The sequence below is a fragment of the Rhinoraja longicauda genome, chromosome 3 (assembly GCF_053455715.1).
Source record: "Rhinoraja longicauda isolate Sanriku21f chromosome 3, sRhiLon1.1, whole genome shotgun sequence".
In the NCBI taxonomy this organism is placed as follows: Eukaryota; Metazoa; Chordata; class Chondrichthyes; order Rajiformes; family Arhynchobatidae; genus Rhinoraja; species Rhinoraja longicauda.
In genome coordinates, this window is record NC_135955.1 from 52434286 (window position 1) to 52453795 (window position 19510).

General features: G+C 42.7%; 1 protein-coding gene across 2 annotated transcripts in view; it reads right to left on the reverse strand.

Annotated features, from left to right (window-relative positions):
- The window catches only part of LOC144591995 (selenocysteine insertion sequence-binding protein 2-like), a 52088-nt gene extending 36234 nt beyond the window's left edge, over positions 1-15854 (reverse strand). The window contains exons 1-6 of one of the 2 annotated variants that reach the window (XM_078396121.1): positions 15707-15854; positions 9494-9636; positions 5839-6133; positions 4707-4830; positions 4055-4284; positions 1317-1401 (exon numbers count right to left, since the gene is read on the reverse strand). In XM_078396121.1, the coding sequence (XP_078252247.1) occupies positions 1317-1401; positions 4055-4284; positions 4707-4830; positions 5839-6133; positions 9494-9636; positions 15707-15736 (907 nt within the window). In that variant the 5' untranslated portion in view covers positions 15737-15854. The remainder of the gene's footprint in view (positions 1-1316; positions 1402-4054; positions 4285-4706; positions 4831-5838; positions 6134-9493; positions 9637-15706) is intronic. The other variant, XM_078396122.1, reaches the window with a different exon arrangement.
- Positions 15855-19510: the final 3656 nt, after the last annotated feature.

Genomic DNA, 19510 nt, shown 5'->3' on the forward strand with positions numbered 1-19510 from the left:
TACATAAACAGTTTACAGCGCCCCCTCAGAGGGCCTCAAACGCTAGGGAATAGCGTTTCTGAAAGGAATAGGCAGTATATTGATATAACAATCCAACCCAATTCTTGTTCAATAATGAACAAAAAGGACGCACTCTGGGACACAATGGTTTACTGCTCATGATTTGGGAGGTCATCACATTGGATGATGAAACATATCCACTTTATCTAACGTCCATGTGAAATATTTTCTGAATATTTCATAATCTAAAAAGCTAAGACGCTAAGATGAGAAATAAATCAAACAATTTTTCAAACAATGGACAGTCATGCAGCACAGAACCAGGCCCTTTGGCCCAAGGAGTCCACGATCAAGCACCTACTTACAGTAACATTATTTAATTCTGTTCACTCCCCACAACAACATTCGCATCAATTCCTCTCAGATTCTACCACTCATATACATTGGAGCAAGTGACAGTGGAAAAATAACCTACCAAGCCACATATCTTTAGGATGTGGGAGGACAGAGCACCTTGGAAAAGCTCATACAGTCACAGGAAAGTGTATACAACCCCTCACATCACTGGAGGCATGAGGCAGAAATACTACTAGCTGCACCATTGTGCTACCCAAACATTTTGTGCATTTGGACTTTCATCTCTAAATGTTAGGGAAATAAATTGTATTTCATGTTCCCTGATACTAAGTTTAACTCATTAAAAGGCAATAATGTTTATATATACAATTCTCGAAAATTCTGGAATAGGCCGCGGGATTTTCCACCGCCCGGTGGGGGCTTCAATGTCGGGAGCCCCGACCGCCCCAACATGGCAATTTCGACTGCCTGACCGCGGGAGATGACGGCAGGGAAAAGAAAGACATTCTGGCCTTCCATCACAGTGAGGAGGTGACTGGAGGAGACTCACTGTGATGGATGTTTTTTGCTTTATGTTGGTTTTTGTGATTGTATGATTTATTGCTTTCTTGTTTATTGCCTCTCATTGTTGACTGTGGGTAACATAATTTCGTCCAAAAACATGTTTTTGGGTGACAATAAAGGCTATTCTATATACAATTCTCGAAAATGCTTTCTACAATATTATATTTGATTACACAAAAATAATTAGAAGCCTTTTGTTTTACATTTTAAAACAACCTTTCTTCCGAGATATTAAATTAACAACTGGATAATTAAAATAACAGCCAAACTTGGCTGTTTGACATAAGAATACAAGCTGTTTATTTTGAAAAATATCGTAATGAGAAATAATTTCTAGAACTAGTCCAATAGAGCCGTAAGTATAATCAACAAGTACATATGTTCAAGTTTCATACCTGTGGTAATGGTGGAACCAGAGACATTGCATTTTTCCGAATTCACTGGAAATCCAGATGCCCGAGATGTCCCCAATGTTTTATCCTAGATCAAATGCAAGAAATCCAATTAATACAAGAAAAGAAATAGAGGTAGGAATATGTCTATTTTGCTATTCAATAAAATCATGGCAAATCATTTACCTCAGTGTCACTTTACTACACTAATCTTAAATCTCTCAATTTCATCAGTACTTGACAATATATCAGTTTTGATTGTACTCAATGAAGGAGCTTCCAAAGACCTAAGTAGATAATTCCAAAGATTCACCCCGCTCCCCCCTCCAGGTGACAACATTTCTTCCCACCTCAGTCTTGTGTGCCTTACCCTCTTATTTTGAAGCAAAGATTTTGCCAAGGGAAATATCAGCCTTCCATCTAACCCATCAAGCCCCACAACATTTTTGAATGCTTCAATGGTATTATCTCTCGTTTGTCTAAACTTGACAGGGCATTTGTCCAGTCTGCTTAGTTTCCCAAGGATTGCATGCCCAGAAATCAATCTGGTGAACATTATTTTCTCATAATCGAAAAATGAATGTAAATAAACTGGAAATACAAATGATAATTAGCCAATACAAATATCAATATTTGTTATCAATATTTGTATATTTTAATAAGTTTGCAACTTTCAACTGTAAGCAATAGCATTCCTCAATAAAATTTACATTCAAAGAGATGACGTTCAAAACATATTCTGCTGCGAGGGATTTCCATAATCCATGCAATAAACATTCAGTTGTCATTGGGAACAATATAAACTAGAACAGGATCAGTGGCAATTTTTAATCTTTAAACCAGCATCTTTGGTTGAAATCCAGAAACCTCCCATTAACTTTCCTACTGCATACATTGATTATTCGCCAAATGCAGCAAGTTAAAAAATTAGGTGGTGATCCCATGAATCACAAGAGCCAAACTAATTTCCACAATGTGTTTTTAAAATTTATAACATTGAAACAATATTATGATATTGAATATCATTTACTCTATGTTGATGTTGATAGTTAACCTGATAGTTGGAAATCATTTGATTTGGTGAAAAAAGCCTTGTATTTGTGCATTTTTTCATGGCCTCAAATTGTCCCAAAGCATTTTACTTTGGGGAATTAACTGCCATTTTCAGGTTGATCAACTTTGTAATGAGCTACAGGAAGCCTCATTTCTGAGGCCTTTCTGTACAGTTTATATTAATATTGGGACTTGGAGCATTGTATCCATGATTGCTGACACACAAAAACAGTGAGAAAGCAAAAAGTGTCAGAGTCATAGAGTGATAGTGTGTGGAAACAGGCCCTTCAGCCCAACATGCCGACACCGGCCAACATGTCCCAACTACACTAGTCCCACCTGCTCACGTCCATATCCCTCCAAATCTGTCCTATAGGTAAATTGCGGAGTGCACACAAAAAGGATGTAGAAAGGTTAAGTGAATGGCCTAGAAATTGGCAAATGCAGTGTAGACCAGAGAAAGCCATGGTTGTGGAGTTTGATAAGAACAGAAAAGATTATTACAGACACTCCCCAACTTATGTAAAGGTTACGTTCTGTAAACCCTTATACAAGTCGGAAACACCTTAAAACTAGGTAGAAACAAAGAACTGATGGTCTGCACCAGCGAGCCCTTCTTCACCCACCGCATGGTCCAGTTGAGGCAGCTGTTATTGTGGCTCACATTGTAGTTCGTCTGACAGCGCTTTCTTCAGGCCGCTGCCACCGACAAGACATGCTCAGTCACCGTGGGGCCATCTCCCCTCTCACCAGCTGCTGCTTCTTCCTGTCGGCACTGCTTTTATCCACTCCATCACTCCCCCCTCCACCACCACCTCCTCCTCCTTCTTGCCCGGAGTCACCAACATCTTCCACCTTAAAACTAGTGGGAATGGGCAGCATAGACTTGCTGGGCTGAAGGGCCTGTTTCCATGCTGTATCTCTAAACTACGTACTCTAAATTAGACCCTTCGGCCCACCGAGTTTATGCCAACCACCGATCATCCATTCACACTAGTTCTATGTTGTGCCACTCACTAAAAACCTTTGGAATGTGTGAGGAAAAATGAGCACTCAGAGGAAACCTACATGGTTAAAGGGAGAATGTGTAAAGTCCACACAGACAGCACCCGAGGTCAGGATCAAACCTGGGTCTTTGGTGCTGTGAGGCAGCAGCTCGAGCAACCACCATCATGCAACCCCAAAAAGCAAAACACTGCAGATCTGAAATAAATAGAAAATGCTTAAAATATAAACTTGTCAACCTATAATGCTCACTCTATTCTTCTCTCTCCACAGATGCTGCCTTACCTGTATTTCCAATAATTTATTATACTAACAAAAATGCTGATGTTTAGAGAGATCTGAATATTTTCAGACGACAACCAAAGAAAATTAACATTCAGGTGGATCAAGTGTTTAGAAAGTCTATTAGAATGTTGGGCTTCAGGGAAAGAGGGTTGAAATAAAAAAACAAATAAGTCCAGGAGAATTAGAAGCAAAGCTTGGGGATGTTGCTTTAGAACATACAGCACAGAAACAGGCCCTAGTCCACAATGTCTGTGCGAATATGATGCCAAAACTACCTCTTATCTGTCTCCACATATTCTATATCTCTATCTCCAGCATATTCATATGCCTTTCCAAAAGTCTCTCAAATGCCACCGCGTATCTGCATCAATCACAGCCCCCATTATTGTTTCACTTACCACATTTGTATCGTCTGCTGGCCACACTTTGGCAGACTGTTCATAAACTTTACTCAACTCTTGAGATTTTCTGAGATCAGGGCTAGATTGTTGTGATGCTGGACTCTGTATTTCGGGCAGGTCTCCTGATGCAACTTTAAATGTGATGTCAGTCTTAAGCTCGGACTCATTTAGTATTTTCTGAAGTGATTTTGATTTGCTGTGCTGGTATCTGTTAACATGTTTGTTTCCTAAAATTATACAAAATTAAAAATATACTAAATACTACTTAGCCTGAAATGCATAAACAGTCAGTGACAATGGATCTCAAGGATCACATTAAAACAGCATGGAAAATTTATTTTTTTCTAAATTTTTTCGTGAATAGTGCTATCACTTTTCCTGACCAGGTAGATACTCAAAAAATAATATAGTACATCACCACTCGTAAACGAACCAAATTAGCTCTCTAATCTTATAAAAATTACATGCCACTTGGAATAATTACTCAAATAGTGTGTTGAAAGAACTATTTGTTAATCAGAATCTAAATATGTGCTCAAATATAATTCACATCAAAGAATTGTAAAATATTTTGAAAGAATACATGCAGAGAATTAATAAGCATCACGAAATTTCGTGATTTATAACAAAAACATTTAAATATTCTTACCATTTTTAGTTATCTTATCCTTAAATACATCAGGTCGTTGCAATTGTTCATTTGTTTCTGATAATTCTGGCAATTCATTTATATTTTGCCCCTGGTTTCTTAACTCTTTCTTGGACCTTGCTTCCTACAAAGTACAGGCACTACAATCATTAGAAAGTTGGTTACCCTTCATTGAGCATATATGTTTGGGTTTTTGCATGCAACCTCACAGATCATAGAAAATATGTTTGTTATTGTTTAAATTCTGAAAACAGAGGAAGAAGCTAACAAAAAGTTTTATTTTCTCTTTTTAGGACTAAAGGACTACTTTCATTCTTTAGTGAAATAAACTACCACAAACATAACACTTGATTTAATACTTAACATTTAACTTTATTGGTCAGCCAGACCAATTAGTCTCCAGAATATCACCCAAATGTCCATTAGTGATTTTACGCTTTGACAAGCATTGATTAGATTCTCAGGAGTGGGAGCAGAGGTTTATCATAACCACTCACAACTCTATTCCCTGTCAATGACTATACATAGAAAACTCAACAAGAAGTCACTAAATAGCAAAAGATTTGCCCCACTGTCCCCTCCCTAAACCAGCTTGTTTGGGGCAATTACAGCATTCCAATTAAGATCGGCTATTTAGGAGACCGAGGACATACCCCCCCCCGGTTTATGTGGCTCACTTAGTGGATGTTAATCCATTTCCAAAAAAATGCTAAGAGGCATTCTCTACTCAAAATCAAAATTATTATCAGTAAAGATTAGATCGCTCTTTTTAATGGCATCTGATGATCAAGAAATAATCTTGAGGATTGGAACAATATTATGCATCACTGCATATATTGGCAAGACTTCATTCTCTCTTGTTGGATTATGGAATCATGGATGTATTTCAAATTTGCCCATCCCCAATCAATCTAGCCACAAAATGATTACTAATGCCATAGTTGTGCACGATTTTAAAATATTAACAATTACATTCTGAAAACTATTAAATGTGTCTCTGCACATAAAAAATACGAATTTCTGAAGATATTATGTACAGAAATCACGATAGCTTTGCATCAGCATTGTATAACTGCCAGAAATTCAGAGAGAATTGATTTAAACCAATTCAACAGCGGACAGCATTACATACCTTTGAAGACTGGCCCAAAAATGATTGCTTTTTCTCAGAGTCCTGTTGGGCAGGCTGCTTCTTCTTGTTTCCTCGACTACTGCCACTGTTTTTGTGCTTAGAAGAGCAAATGTCCTCAGAGGGTAGAGAAGTTTGTGCAAATGGATTCAAAGCAGAATCCGCAGATTGTTTATATGAATAATATAAAGAATAATCCACAGGCAAATGTGATGACATAACTGGATAGGATGTGTGCAACTCTGTAAAATTCTGGGAAAATTGACTGCTGCCATTCTCTGGTGTATGTAAATGTTGCCTAAAATATAACAAAAAACAATTAGAGCATTCATCAATAGGGATGGGAGCCAATTGCAAGAAATCTGAATTCCCATTAAGCTATACATTTCTTCCATGTAAGCAATGCATCCTTACATAGTTACATCTTCTGAATTATGAACCACCATACAATTTAGAAATAAAACTATTTTTTGCAGGTAATCGTGTTTTACTTTTCAACATTTTTGATTATTTTGTAATCATAGTCACTCCTTTATTGATACTAGTATGGATCCCTCTGGTATCTTATCAGGTATTCATGTGGATACCTACACCACGACTGGGAAAACTCAACTGGCTACAAGAATGGGGGGCAGTCATTAGTGCCAGGACTGGTTAGCACTCAACAAAAAAGCTTTTCATTGTACCTCGGTACATGTGACAATAAACCATTAGCAAATTTGCAGATGATACAAAGCTGGGTGGTAGTGTGAACTGTGAGGAAGATGCTATGAGGTTGCAGGGTGACTTGGACAGGTTGTGTGAGTGGGCGGATGCATGGCAGATGCAGTTTAATGTGGAAAAGTGTGAGGTTATCCACTTTGGTGGTAAGAATAGGAAGGCAGAGTATTATCTGAATGGTGTCAAGTTAGGAAAAGGGGACGTACAACGAGATCTGGGTGTCCTAGTGCATCAGTCACTGAAAGGAAGCATGCAGGTACAGCAGGCAGTGAAGAAAGCCAATGGAATGTTGGCCTTCATAACAAGAGGAGTTAAGTATTGGAGCAAAGAGGTCCTTCTGCAGTTGTACAGGGCCCTAGTGAGACCGCACCTGGAGTGCTGTGTGCAGTTTTGGTCTCCACATTTGAGGAAGTATATTCTTGCTATTGAGGGCGTTCAGCGTAGGTTTACCAGGTTAATTCCCGGAATGGCGGGACTGTCATATGTTGAAAGACTGGAGCGACTAGACTTGTATACACTGGAATTTAGAAGGATGAGAGGGGATCTTATCGAAACGTATAAGATTATTAAGGGGTTCGACACGTTAGAGGCAGGAAACATGTTCCCAATGTTGGGGGAGTCCAGAACAATGGGCCACAGTTTAAGAATATGGGGTAGGCCATTTAGAACGGAGATGAGGAAAAACATTTTCAGTCAGAGAGTTGTGAATCTGTGGAATTCTCTGCCTCAGAAGGCAGTGGAGGCCAATTCTCTGAATGCATTCAAGAGAGAGCTAGATAGAACTTTTAAGGATAGCGGAGTCAGGGGGTATGGAGAGAAGGCAGGAACGGGGTACTGATTGAGAATGATCAGCCATGATCACATTGAATGGCGGTGCTGGTTCAAAGGGCCAAATGGCCTACTCCTGCACCTATTGCCAAATGGCCTACTCCTGCACCTACTCCTGCACCTAAACTGAACTGAACTGAGGACCTACACTGTCATTACACAAAGAATGCATTTTCACGAGAATAACTGGAGTGCAATCAGCAGCAGGAACTTTGTCCTCTCTGGTGAAGGCCAATTGTAGTATCAGCTGGACCAGTGCTTCTTAACCTGGTGAATGGTTCACCCAAGGGTGAATGAAACTCGAGTGATGCATGAAGGGTGAATGACTTAATATATATAAAATTATACACAAGGGAGAATAAGACGAAAATTACAAAAAAACATAAGAAGATTTAGTCGAGGGTGAATGAAATTTTGTAATAACGACTCAAGGGTGAATGAGTTTAAGAAGCACTGAGCTAGACACCCATTATTAGGTCAGCAGGCTGGAACACGAGCTTGGCCTTCCTTCTCCATTTGGCACACAAGACATCGAACAGTACATTTATCTAAAAGCAAAATTAGTACAGTATCTACTGAAAACATGGCTCCTGCTGGTTGACATGCATATTGAAGGCCTAATACCAAGTCCTACCACAGCAATCTGTAAACACAATTGCAGCTTCTTAAACAAAATAGCTTCTTGAACAAACGCGAGAACTAAGCAGGAAGAAAACATTACTTCATTAGTTAGTCTCTTTTTAAAAACAGTTTTATGTTTTGCTGATTATTTATGATTACATTGAAAAAAACAGAAACAATATCAGGGGGCTGCATTGATGTTCATTCCTTTATGAGCAAATGATCATAAACCTATGTGCCCATGCAAAGATTAGGTGTGCGGGGAAGGGACTTTTTTTCAAAGTTAACCTCACCCTAATTTCTAGGAAGCAGGATAAAGTATTCTGGGTGCTATTAATAAGCACTATTTAATAATGCTTCATTTCCATTATAATGAATCCAACATCAAAATCACTGTCCTGAAACATTAACTGTTGCTCCCTGCACAGAGGGAGCCTGCCCTGTTGAGAAACTCCACAATTTTCTATCTTTAAATTTATGATTTGGATTATTTATTTGCCAGAAAATGGATGGATAAGGATCACATGCAGGCAGAAGAGATTAACAAAACATGGTTTCACGTGCGGCATGGACATTGTGGGCCGCGGGGCCTGTTACTGGCCTTTACTGTTCTCTGTACTTAATCTTATTTATTTTGGAATGATCTTTCTGTCTATCCAAATTATTAGAAAGTTCCACAATTATTCTTACAGCATCCCTTTAATTCCAGGGAAACTTGGGCATTTTCCCTCAGCCTTCTTTCCCCATTAACTACAATTCCGCAGTGCACAACATATTGCAGGAAGGTTACTCATGCAATGACCCAAAATGAAAGGCTCTCACAATTATTATTCATTCTGTGCTCTGAAGCTGACAGTGGATAGAATTGTTCAGCAATTATGTTGGGAAATATGCCCATTGAATCTGTGTCGGGGTGGGCCTGGGGACAGGCTCAGCAACCTCATTCATTTCAATAGAGCGGATGCAAGCATCAGGCAGTTTACATTTTTTTCCCAATTAACTGAGTTACAACATATTTAACAGTTAAAACAAACATATGCTTTCATTTTAATTTTGGTTTACTGAAACATATTCTAAAACTATAAAATGCTCACATTTTGATTAAAAGATATTCAAAATTTTCAAAGCTTTTTCACAGCTTTGATTAACAGTTATCGGGGCAGAGGTTTAATTGGGGGTCAGTGGGGCTTGCATTTTTGGAGTATGGATCTGTGCTCCAGGATCAGATCAGAAGCTAGTTACGGCAATGATGCGTAAGTGTGCACAAGAGAACTACAAGTGAGGGCATCTCAGCTCTCACTGAAGTGATCCAGTCACAAATGTCCTCAGGCTAGATGTTGTACTATTACAAGTGTCCGATCTTGGTACCACATTTTACTAGGAGAGTGACAAAATAGCAGTTAATATTCCCATTTAGCACTTTATTATTGTCAAAAATTATGAACTGTCCTGTTTCAATAAACAACACGTTGAAACTTCAAATATTTACCCATCCACATAAGGATCTTGAACGAAAGGATAGCAAGTTGTTAAATATCTGGGTAATGGAGCAGATGAAGATTCAGGCCATCGTACTCCCACTCCTTGCTGCTTTGGCACAAATGGCTCAACATCAGCAGATAACCTGGTCTCCTAGAAAAACATTGGTTATATTATCCATTTTATTTCACTAATTAAAAAATTGAAAGAAACATATAGTACTTGAAACATAAATAAACCAAACAGATGTGGTATATAGGAATTCTTTACACCCACCTAAGAAAGCCTTCTTTTAACATTTTAACTTAAAGGCAACGCCTTTAGTATTGTATAGCCATGCCCTTCTTACTCTGAAGCAAAAGTTCAAAGCCACTGAACAATTGTTACCTCTATTTTTCCTGTTATACCAATATCCTTAGATCAGCAATAGTCAACTTTTTAATCAGACCTTTTGATGGCAAAAGACAATCACAATAATACTTTATTAGCCAATTATGTTTTGCAACATACGAGTAACTTCATTTGCCATACAGTCATAACAATAAAAAGCAACAAGACACACAAAATACATTTTAACATGAACATCCACCAGTGACTCCTCCACATTCCTCACTGTGATGGAAGGCGAAAAAAAGTTCAATCTCTCCCTTCTTTGTCCTCCAACAGGGCCTCTAACCTTCTGTTGATGGGACGATCTCCCGGAGCTAGTGGCGGGCCTTCCTCGTCGAGGCGATCCAGCTCCTGCATTGGGGGGGAATCTCAGCTCCCCCGCACTGGCGATCCACCCCAGGTCGGGGTTGTCAAATGTAGTGCACCTTTTGGAGCTCCCAACTGGTCTCAACACGAGACATGCAAGCTCCGCGATGTTAAAGTCCGCAGGCCGCTTAGAGCATCGATCCAGGCAAGGAATTGCACGCTCAGATGGTAAATCCACGCCCCGCAGGGGCTCAGTCAGCCCCAGGCAAGACCTCCAGCTCCACGATGTTAGGCCCCAGAGCGACCAGAGATACGACCCGCAAAACAATCGCATCTCCGGAAAGGTAAGAGATTGGAAAAAAAGATTCCCCCGACCCCCCACATAAAATAAACCAGAGAACAAATTTGAAAGTAAAATATAGGATTTTTAGTGGCCAAACCATTATTTTTGAAAAGAGAATTTAGTTTTAGTTTAGAGATACAGCGTGGAAACAAGCTCTTCGGCCCACCGAGTTGACACACCGACCAGCAATCCCCGCACATTAACACTATCCTACACACACTAGGGACAATTTACAATTTTACCAAGCCAATTAACCTACAAACCTGTATGCCTTTGGAGTGTGAGAGGAAACCCAAGATATCTGAGAAAACCCACACAGTCACGGGGAGAATGTACAAACTCCATTCAGACAGCACCCGTAGTCGGGATCGGACCCGGGTCTCTGGCGCTAAGCACTGTAAGGCAGCAACTCAACCGCTGCACCACTGTGCCACCCTGAGAATTTATAAAATGAATACTAATCCTAGAGATTATTTAGAACAGACACACAAATTATACTTATGAATGACTAAAAACATTTAGAAGTCAGTTCACATGCACAACTGATATGCAATGTGAGCTGCAAGAAAACTGTACCAGCAAAGTGCTGCAAACACGAGGATAAAGCATGCAAAATTTTGGTTTCGGTTCAAAGACATGTTGGTTCTGCTGTCAGCATGGGAGAGAACATTAAAACAGTTATGAAACTTTTGGATAGGCATATGGATGTGCAGGGATATTGATTATGTGCAGGCAATCAGAATTGATTATGGCATCATGTTGGGCACAGACATTGTGGGCTGAAAGCCCTGCCATGTGCTGTCCTGCTCTAATTGAAACAAAAGAGTTAGTAGGCATAAGGAACTCTCTGTGTAGGAGCCATTTGTGTTTGTGCTAGCTGTTTTAGCATATATTATTTTGTACAGTGTATTATTTTTGGACACTTCGGGGTTGTCGTGAGATGAATACATATATGGGCACAATGGACTGGGAAGAGCCAGAACTAGGTACTATACCTGAGGATGCAGAGACGGGAGGGGTCAGACACAGGGTCAGAGGGGAGAGAGAGATACAGTTCAGACCTGGAACGTGAGTTGAATTCACGGGAGTTACAGACCTGTTTTGTACAACTACTTCAATAAATGACGAATTAAACTGAAACGTCTTGAAGATCTCTCTGTAGGGACTCTGCATCAAGATGTATTTGTGTATCCTGATACCATTTTTGGGAATTTGTCATCAATATGCTATCTTTTCTTAAAGTGCTTGTCAACTGTTTGAAGGAATTTGAAATTTGACCCCTTTGTCACATTATTGTGTGCCAGTATTGTAAAAATACACCTATATAGATGTGTCAAATCCTTGGAAATTCCTACCCTGGAAGACTGTAGGGTTTCTCTCATCAATCAAAAAAGAGATCAATAAATTTCTGGATATTAAGGAAATAATGGATATGGGGATGGTACAGAAAAAACTATGTTGATAAATAAAATATTCAACCATGATCTTGATGAATGGAGTTCAGGCATGAGCTCAGGTAGAAGTAACAAAACAGAGACAAGCCACTTGGCCCAACTACTCTAGGCTGCGGTTTATGCTGCAAACAAACTAACTTACTTTTCCTCATTTAACTGTCTACTTTGATGAATTTATCTTTCAATGCAAATATCAAAAGGTGTTGTCAGCAACCACTTCGCATGGTGAGATTTTTCACAATCCAACAAGCAGGTTTCTTTTGAATTTTCTACTGGATTTATTATTTATGGCCTTTACACGCACATACAACTTTCCACTGTTTTTAATTTTATAAATTCTATTCATTGATTCAGCATGTTGCAATTTACCCAGATTAACTATTCTCGATGCCAAATAACTTATCTGTGTCTCATCTCTATGAGTTTTTCGGCAATTCCTCAAAAAATACCGTTTGACTCCAGGTTTGTTGGGCATTTTCAACTCAATCATTTATTAAAAGCCTGTGGATTATCTGATGAAACTTTTCTGCAGGCTACACTTGACACCCTGTTCTAAAACCAAATGAGCAACTTTTCCCCTCCAAATACTGCTTGACGTTGAGTATATCTTTCTGATTTCAGATTTCCATCTTCAGCAGATTTTCAGTTTTGACAAAATGCTAACTTTTGTTTTGTCTCTGCAGAACTGCACATGCTGGTTAATACACAAGTGGACACAAAGTGCTGGAATAAAGGGGAGAGGCAGGAAAGGGTGGCAGGTAATAGGTGGACATCGGCAGATGGTTGGAACAAAGGCCAGAGATAAGAGGAGTTGAAACAGGTTTGAAGAGTTGCGGATTGTGAAGCCAGAGGGAGCGAAGTAGTGGGATCAGTGGGGGAAGAAATAGTTGGGACGCCAAATGGAACAGATGGAGGGAACCGGGATGGGGAGGAAAGGTGGGGGGGTTGATAATGTTTATGATTGTTTATGATGTTCTGCTTTCCTGTTATTTGCTCATTGTCTCTGTACTCCCACTATAGAGATGTAGATTTGGGTTTAGGTTTATTAGTGTCATGTGTACTGAGGTACAGTGAAAAGCTTTGTCTTGCATGCTATCGAAACAGATGAGATAACAGAGAAGATGAAGCTGTTACTGAGTCTGGTGGTGTGCACTTTCCAGCTTCTATTATTATTATACCTTCTGATGGATGGGAGCAGGTAGAAGCAATGACCAGGGGTGAGACTGTGATGCAAAGTACCTTCCCAAATAGTCTTCCTCCATTTTGAGCGATCATGGGTCAGGGTTTCCCATGTCAGCAAAATGTTACATTATTTCAAAGGAGACCCATAAAAGTCCTTGAAGAATTTGCTCTAGTATGGAAAAATCAGGTTATGCTGGAGCTAAATATAGAGAGCTTATTTCAGTTATACATTACGTTCAACCTCAGTGCTGGGGATGTTGGCCAATGATGATATGTCACTAATTTACCCATCCTGCCACTGGGTTCAGAAAGTACAAGCTCAGCCCAGTACCGTAATCCAGTTTGGTGTTGATGTATTTCTTTACATTTATCAAATGGTAGGTGTGTGAATTATTTTCTTCTTCAAACAGTCCCTTGGGGAAAGAGTATGACTTATTTGCATGCTAATTATATGTGTTTTAAGGCAGCTCACAATGCTGACAATTCAGACATTGTTACAGGAAAACTAGAGTTATCAACAGGATGAGTTGCATGGGAGGTAGTGTGCACCTTCTACCATTTTCGCTGAGTTTCTGTGTGCTCACGACAATTGTCCACAGTGCCCAAAATACTTCTTTTTAAGGATGTGTCTATTGTCCATTTGAAGGCAATTAGGGTCCCAATGCTAGCAAATTTAGCCTGGTGAATGGTGACTGATTTGATCATCCTGCCAATCATCCTGCAGGATGTTTTGAAGCTAGTGCTCCTGTGCTTTGAGATATACAAGGGCAGGGTTCACTGCCAGTAAATCTTGAGCTTTGTGCTGGTTTGCGCACTTGCTTTTCAAGCTGTCTTGGGTCCTTTGTAGGCTATGGTGTATTTCATAATTTCATCAAATATTTTCATATGGAGATGGTTCCTGAGATATCTGTGATTTTATTGTGGACTTTTAAGTCCAAGGAAGGCTTAAAGGGATACACTTTCCTTTCTGTCTATCCTCCTTGCTGTATGTTAAATTTGTTAATATCCACATATATCTAGTCATTAACTGAAAGTCACGTCTCATCAGATCTGCCAACGATCTCATGACACATGACTCACAATGAATGAACAGCTCACCCCTGACGACTCTCTCCATCTCAGTAATCCACCTGCCCACTTTCATTGGTGAAGGGTTGACAGGAGGCCAGAAGGGAGAATGACTTGGGCACGAATGGTCCTTGTTTATGTTGGCTGCTTTCCCGAGACAACATTGATCATGGGCTGCGGGTGGGGTTAGTTTGCGAGATGAACTGGGCTGCGTCCACCATTACTATATGTCCCAGGTGTTTTAGTTCGACCTCAGCCCACAGAAGCTTAGGTGTGTATCAAGCTTTTGTTTTATCCTTAAGCTATGATAGAACTTCCAATCCCAGAATGATTTGCATTTGTGGTTAATGCACACTCGTCAAACCACTATTTTCTGTTCGCCTTTATAGTTCAGACAGATCTATCGATCACTGATGACTAAATTTACTATTTGAAACCACTAAAGGAGCATTGTAAGGCTGAAACAATGGTGAGGATAAGAGGATAATCAATACCAATGTAGATGTGTCTTTTAATCTAAACAATCCCATGTTACCATTGTCAGGTTCAATGTAAATATGCATTTATCAGTTTTACATGGAACTCGTGCTACACAAAACCAACTTGGGTTCAATGATCAAAAAATATCCATAAAACAGTTCACTTCTTATGCAAGTTAGATAGAGCTCTAGGGGCTAGTGGAATCAAGGGATATGGGGGGAAGGCAGGCACAGGTTACTGATTGTAGATGGTCAGCCATGATCACAATGAATGGTGGTGCTGGCTCGAAGGGCCAAATGGCCTCGTCCTGCACCTAATTTCTATGTTTCTATGTGATCACACTAATCAGCACCAATTACCAAATACAATTACAATCGGTACCTTAACGTCTATAAACCACTGACGATTTTGGAAGCAGTAACAAGAAATGAGAAAAATGTATTTTTTAAAGGATTACAACATTTCAAACAGTGTGCAAAGCAAACAAGAGAAAGTGTGTTTACGACAACATTCTCTTGGTTTTAAAGGTCCTGGAGTTGTAAAAATACTGTACTGTTCATTTCTTCCTCGTCATGCTTACTAAAATTTACGATGAACTGCCAGTATATATAAATATCAGGCGTCCAGAGCAAAAAAAAGGCGAATCAACAACGCGGGGCCGGCCATCAAACGCGCTGGGCCCTGCCCGCTGCACTCCTGACCCGGTCTCTGCACATCCGTCCCCCTCGCCTCAGCCCGGCCCGGTCACTGCGCTTCTTCCCCCATCTCTGCACTCCAGGCCCTGCCACTGCACAGCGCTACCCGACCGGTCGGCCTCTGTACTGCCCGCTGGCCGGCCGGCCGGCCGGCCGGCCGGCCTCACAGCGCCCCCCACCCCCCGAGCCTCTACACATCCGTCCCCCCTCAGCCTGACCCGGCCGCACAGCGCTTCTCCCCGGTCTCTGAACATCCGTCTCCCTCGGCCCGGCCCCGCTTGTCCCCCCGCCGCCGCTCCACCCACCTTGGTGTGGGCCGCGCTCGGCTCGGCCATGGCGAGAGGCGCCGTCTTCAAACGGCTGTGCCGTTCCCAGGCACCACTGTCACAACAGCATCGACACCCACCTCACTACGGCGGCCCGCAGGCCGAGCGGGCACACAATACGCGGAAAAAATGCCTCTCTCCGTTTTACAACGGAAACACATTTAACCATCATGCCTGGTGTCAGGAACCAAAAGGAAAGGATACAGAATGCGGGCCAGTTAACTTTATACGTGTCACAGGGAATGTTTTAGGGATGTATTATTTTATTTTACATAAGATTCACTTGGATGTTGCCTGTCTTGGGATGTTTGCGTTATAATGAAAGACTGAGGGTAGGCAGCGTTTTTTTTCCTCGCAGCGGATAAACTGACTGGAGGACCTGATGGAGGAGATATATGAAGGCAAGGTGGAGAATGAGTAACTTTTCTCCATAACAGAAATGTCGATAACCAGAAGTAAGAGGAGTAAGAGGGTTAGAGGAGATCTGAGCGGAAATGTCTTCACCTTTAGGGTAGTTGCAATTTGGATCACACTGTCTGAGAAGGTGGTGGAGCAGGTCAATTCACTGTATTTTAAAATTAACTAGACAAACACTTGAGATGCCAAGGCATAGTAGATGATGGAGTAATTTTTGTAAATGGGATTAACATTGGTAGGGTACTTGATGGTTGTGGTGGTGCGAAGGGTGTTTTTTTATGCTGTAAAATTTACATGTTTAACTTTTATGCTGTATAATCGACACTGTATAACTCACATGTGAGGAAATTCAAGGTAATTGGATAACGGAAGCATCGCTTTGTGAAAAGGATCATGTTTGACCAGTATGAATAAGTAACATGCAGCTCCGCTATTCTCAGATTTCAAGAAAGCATTTAATAGTCAGTCATACAGCACAGAAACAGGCCCTTCAGCCCATCATGCCCCTGTCCACCAAAATGCCCAACCTATGAGTACCACTTGACGGCGTTTGGCCAATATCCTTCGAAATCTTTCTTTTCATGTAAATGTTCAAATGTCTTTTAAATGTTGTTATAGTACTTCCCTCAACTCCTCTCCTCTATTCACTTGGACCATCTCCGACATCTCCCTACCGTTTCTAGATCTCACCATCTCCATCACAGGAAACAGATTATTGACCAACATCTACTACAAACCTACTGACTCCCATAGCTATCTAGACTACACTTCTTCCCACCCTACTTCCAATTCCTCTGTCTATGCCACATCCACTCCCAGGATGAGGTTTTCCATACAAGGGCATCGGAGATGTCCTCATTCTTTAGGAAACGGGGGTTCCCCTCTGCCATTATTGATGAGGCTCTCACTGGGGTCTCCTCGATATCCCACAGCTCCGCTCTTGCGCCCCCTCCCCCCATTCGTAACAAAGACAGAGTCCCCCTTATCCTCACCTTTCACCCAATCAGCCGTCGCAAACAGCATATAATCCTCCAACATTTTCACCACCTCCAACGTGATCGCACTACTAGCCACATCTTCCCATCTCCACCCCTTTTTGCTTTCCGCAGAGACCGTTCCCTCCGAAACTCCCTGGTCAACTCGTCCCTTCTCACCCAAACCACCCCCTCCCCAGGTACTTTCCCCAGTAACCGCAGGAGATGCAACACCTGTTCCATTACCTCCCCCCTCGACCCCATCCAAGGACCCAGTCTTTCCAGATGAGGCAGAGGTTCACTTGCATCTCCTCCAACCTCATCTACTCTATCCGCTATTCTTGGTGTCAACTCCTGTACATCAACGAGACCAAGCGCAGACTTGGCGATCATTTCGCTGAACTCCTCCGCTCAGTCTGTCCCCTTTTCCTAATCTGACACCATTTAGATAATCTGCCTTCCTGTTCTTGCCACCAAAGTGGATAACCTCATATTTATCCACATTATACTGCATCTGCCATGCATCTGCCCACTCACCCAACCTATCCAAGTCACCCTGCAGACTCATAGCATATTCCTCGCTGCTCACTCTGCCACCCCGCTTTGTGTCATCCGTAAACTTGGAGATGTTACATTTAATTCCGTCTAAATTGTTAATATATATTATAAATAACTGGGGTCCCATTATTAGATATACATTTCAGTGTGAAGGTGTAGTTTTAATTAAACAATAAATTGGGAAACATTAATTTACAGAGACATTTGTGTGTACACCGGCCCGCTGAAAGCAAACATGCGGTTGGAGTTTGTAGTTAAAATACGGTACTGTAGTGGGTCTGGACGCAGTAGGAATCAGGCAAGACGCCAGGTAAGTATTAACAGTAATTTTAATGCAGCAACAGAACATCCACTCTCTCCAGTCTCCAGCACGAGTTCTCTCTAGCCCCTGCAGGCAAACCCTGTAGCATTAGTCCCCTCCCCAGCCCTGACCAACCCGTGTCGAGGGGGATGACCCAGGGAGTGGCCTAATCCCCGAGCACCGCCACAGGACCCCCCCCTCCCAAGAACCGGAGGCACGAAACGGACAGGGGGACGTATGGGACGACCAGCCCGTGTGCGCACCACGGCGGTCGCAAGAACTGGAACCACACTGCCAGGCGAAGAAAGCCGCGGGGACGCTGGGGGTAAGGGCCGGGACGCAGGACGTCCTTGAGGGCGAGGCCGCGCCAGTAGGACCGGCTGGCTAATGTCCACGTACGCCGGCTTCAGCCGTGAAATGGAGACCGTCTCAGGACGACCCCCCATGTCCAAAACGAAGGTGGCAGAGCCACGCTCGAGCATCTTGAATGGTCCTTCATACGGACGCCGAAGGGATGTCCGGTGTGCATCCCGGCGCAGGAAAACAAACGGACAGTCCTGTAGAGCGGAAGGGACATGCGACTGAACCGAACCGTTGCGAGACGTCGGCACTGGTGCAAGCTTGCCCACCGTCTCCCGAAGGCGCTGCAGGGCGGCCGATGGTTGTTCCGCTTGACCCTGGGCTGATGGAATAAACTCACTGGGCACTGTCAGCGGGGCCCCGTACACCAATTCAGCCGAGGAGGTGGCCAAGTCCTATTTGGGCACAGTGCGGACGCCCAGTAAAACCCACGGCAACGCATCGATCCAGTCCGGGTCAACGAGCCAGGCCTTCAGGGCAGCCTTGAGCTGCCGGTGGAAGCGCTCCACCAGGCCGTTCACCTGCGGATGGTACGCCCTGTTGCGGTGCAGGTTAACTCCAAGTAGGTGAGCCATGGCCGACCACAGTTCGGAGGTGAATTGCGGCCCCCGGTCGGACGTAATGTCGAGCAGCACTCCAAATCTGGCAATCCAGTGTGCCGCCAACGCACGGGCACAAGTAGCGGCAGAAGTGTCTGGCTGTGGAACTGCTTCCGGCCACCGCGTGAAACGGTAGACCACAGTCAGGAGGTGGGTGAAGCCCCAAGAAGGCGGCAGCAGCCCCACGATGTCCACGTGGATGTGGTCGAACCGCTGGCGAGGGACGATGAACTCCTCGAGCGGCGCTCGCATATGCCGCTGCACTTTGGCAGTTTGGCACGGGATGCAGGTGCGCGCCCAATGCCCAACCTGTTTACGTAACCCGTGCCACATGAAACGGGAAGACACGAGGGTCATCATCGCCCGAATGGAAGGGTGGGCCAGCCCGTGGAGCACCTCGAACACTCTGCACCTCCAGGCAACGGGAACGATGGGGCGCGGCTGCCCGGTGGATACATTGCACAGCAGCGTTGCGCCCCCAGTGCCACAGGGAACGTCCTCCAACCGCAGGCCCGAAACGGCGGTACGATAGGCGGACATCTCATTGTCCGTCAACTGGGCCGCTGCCAGGGCT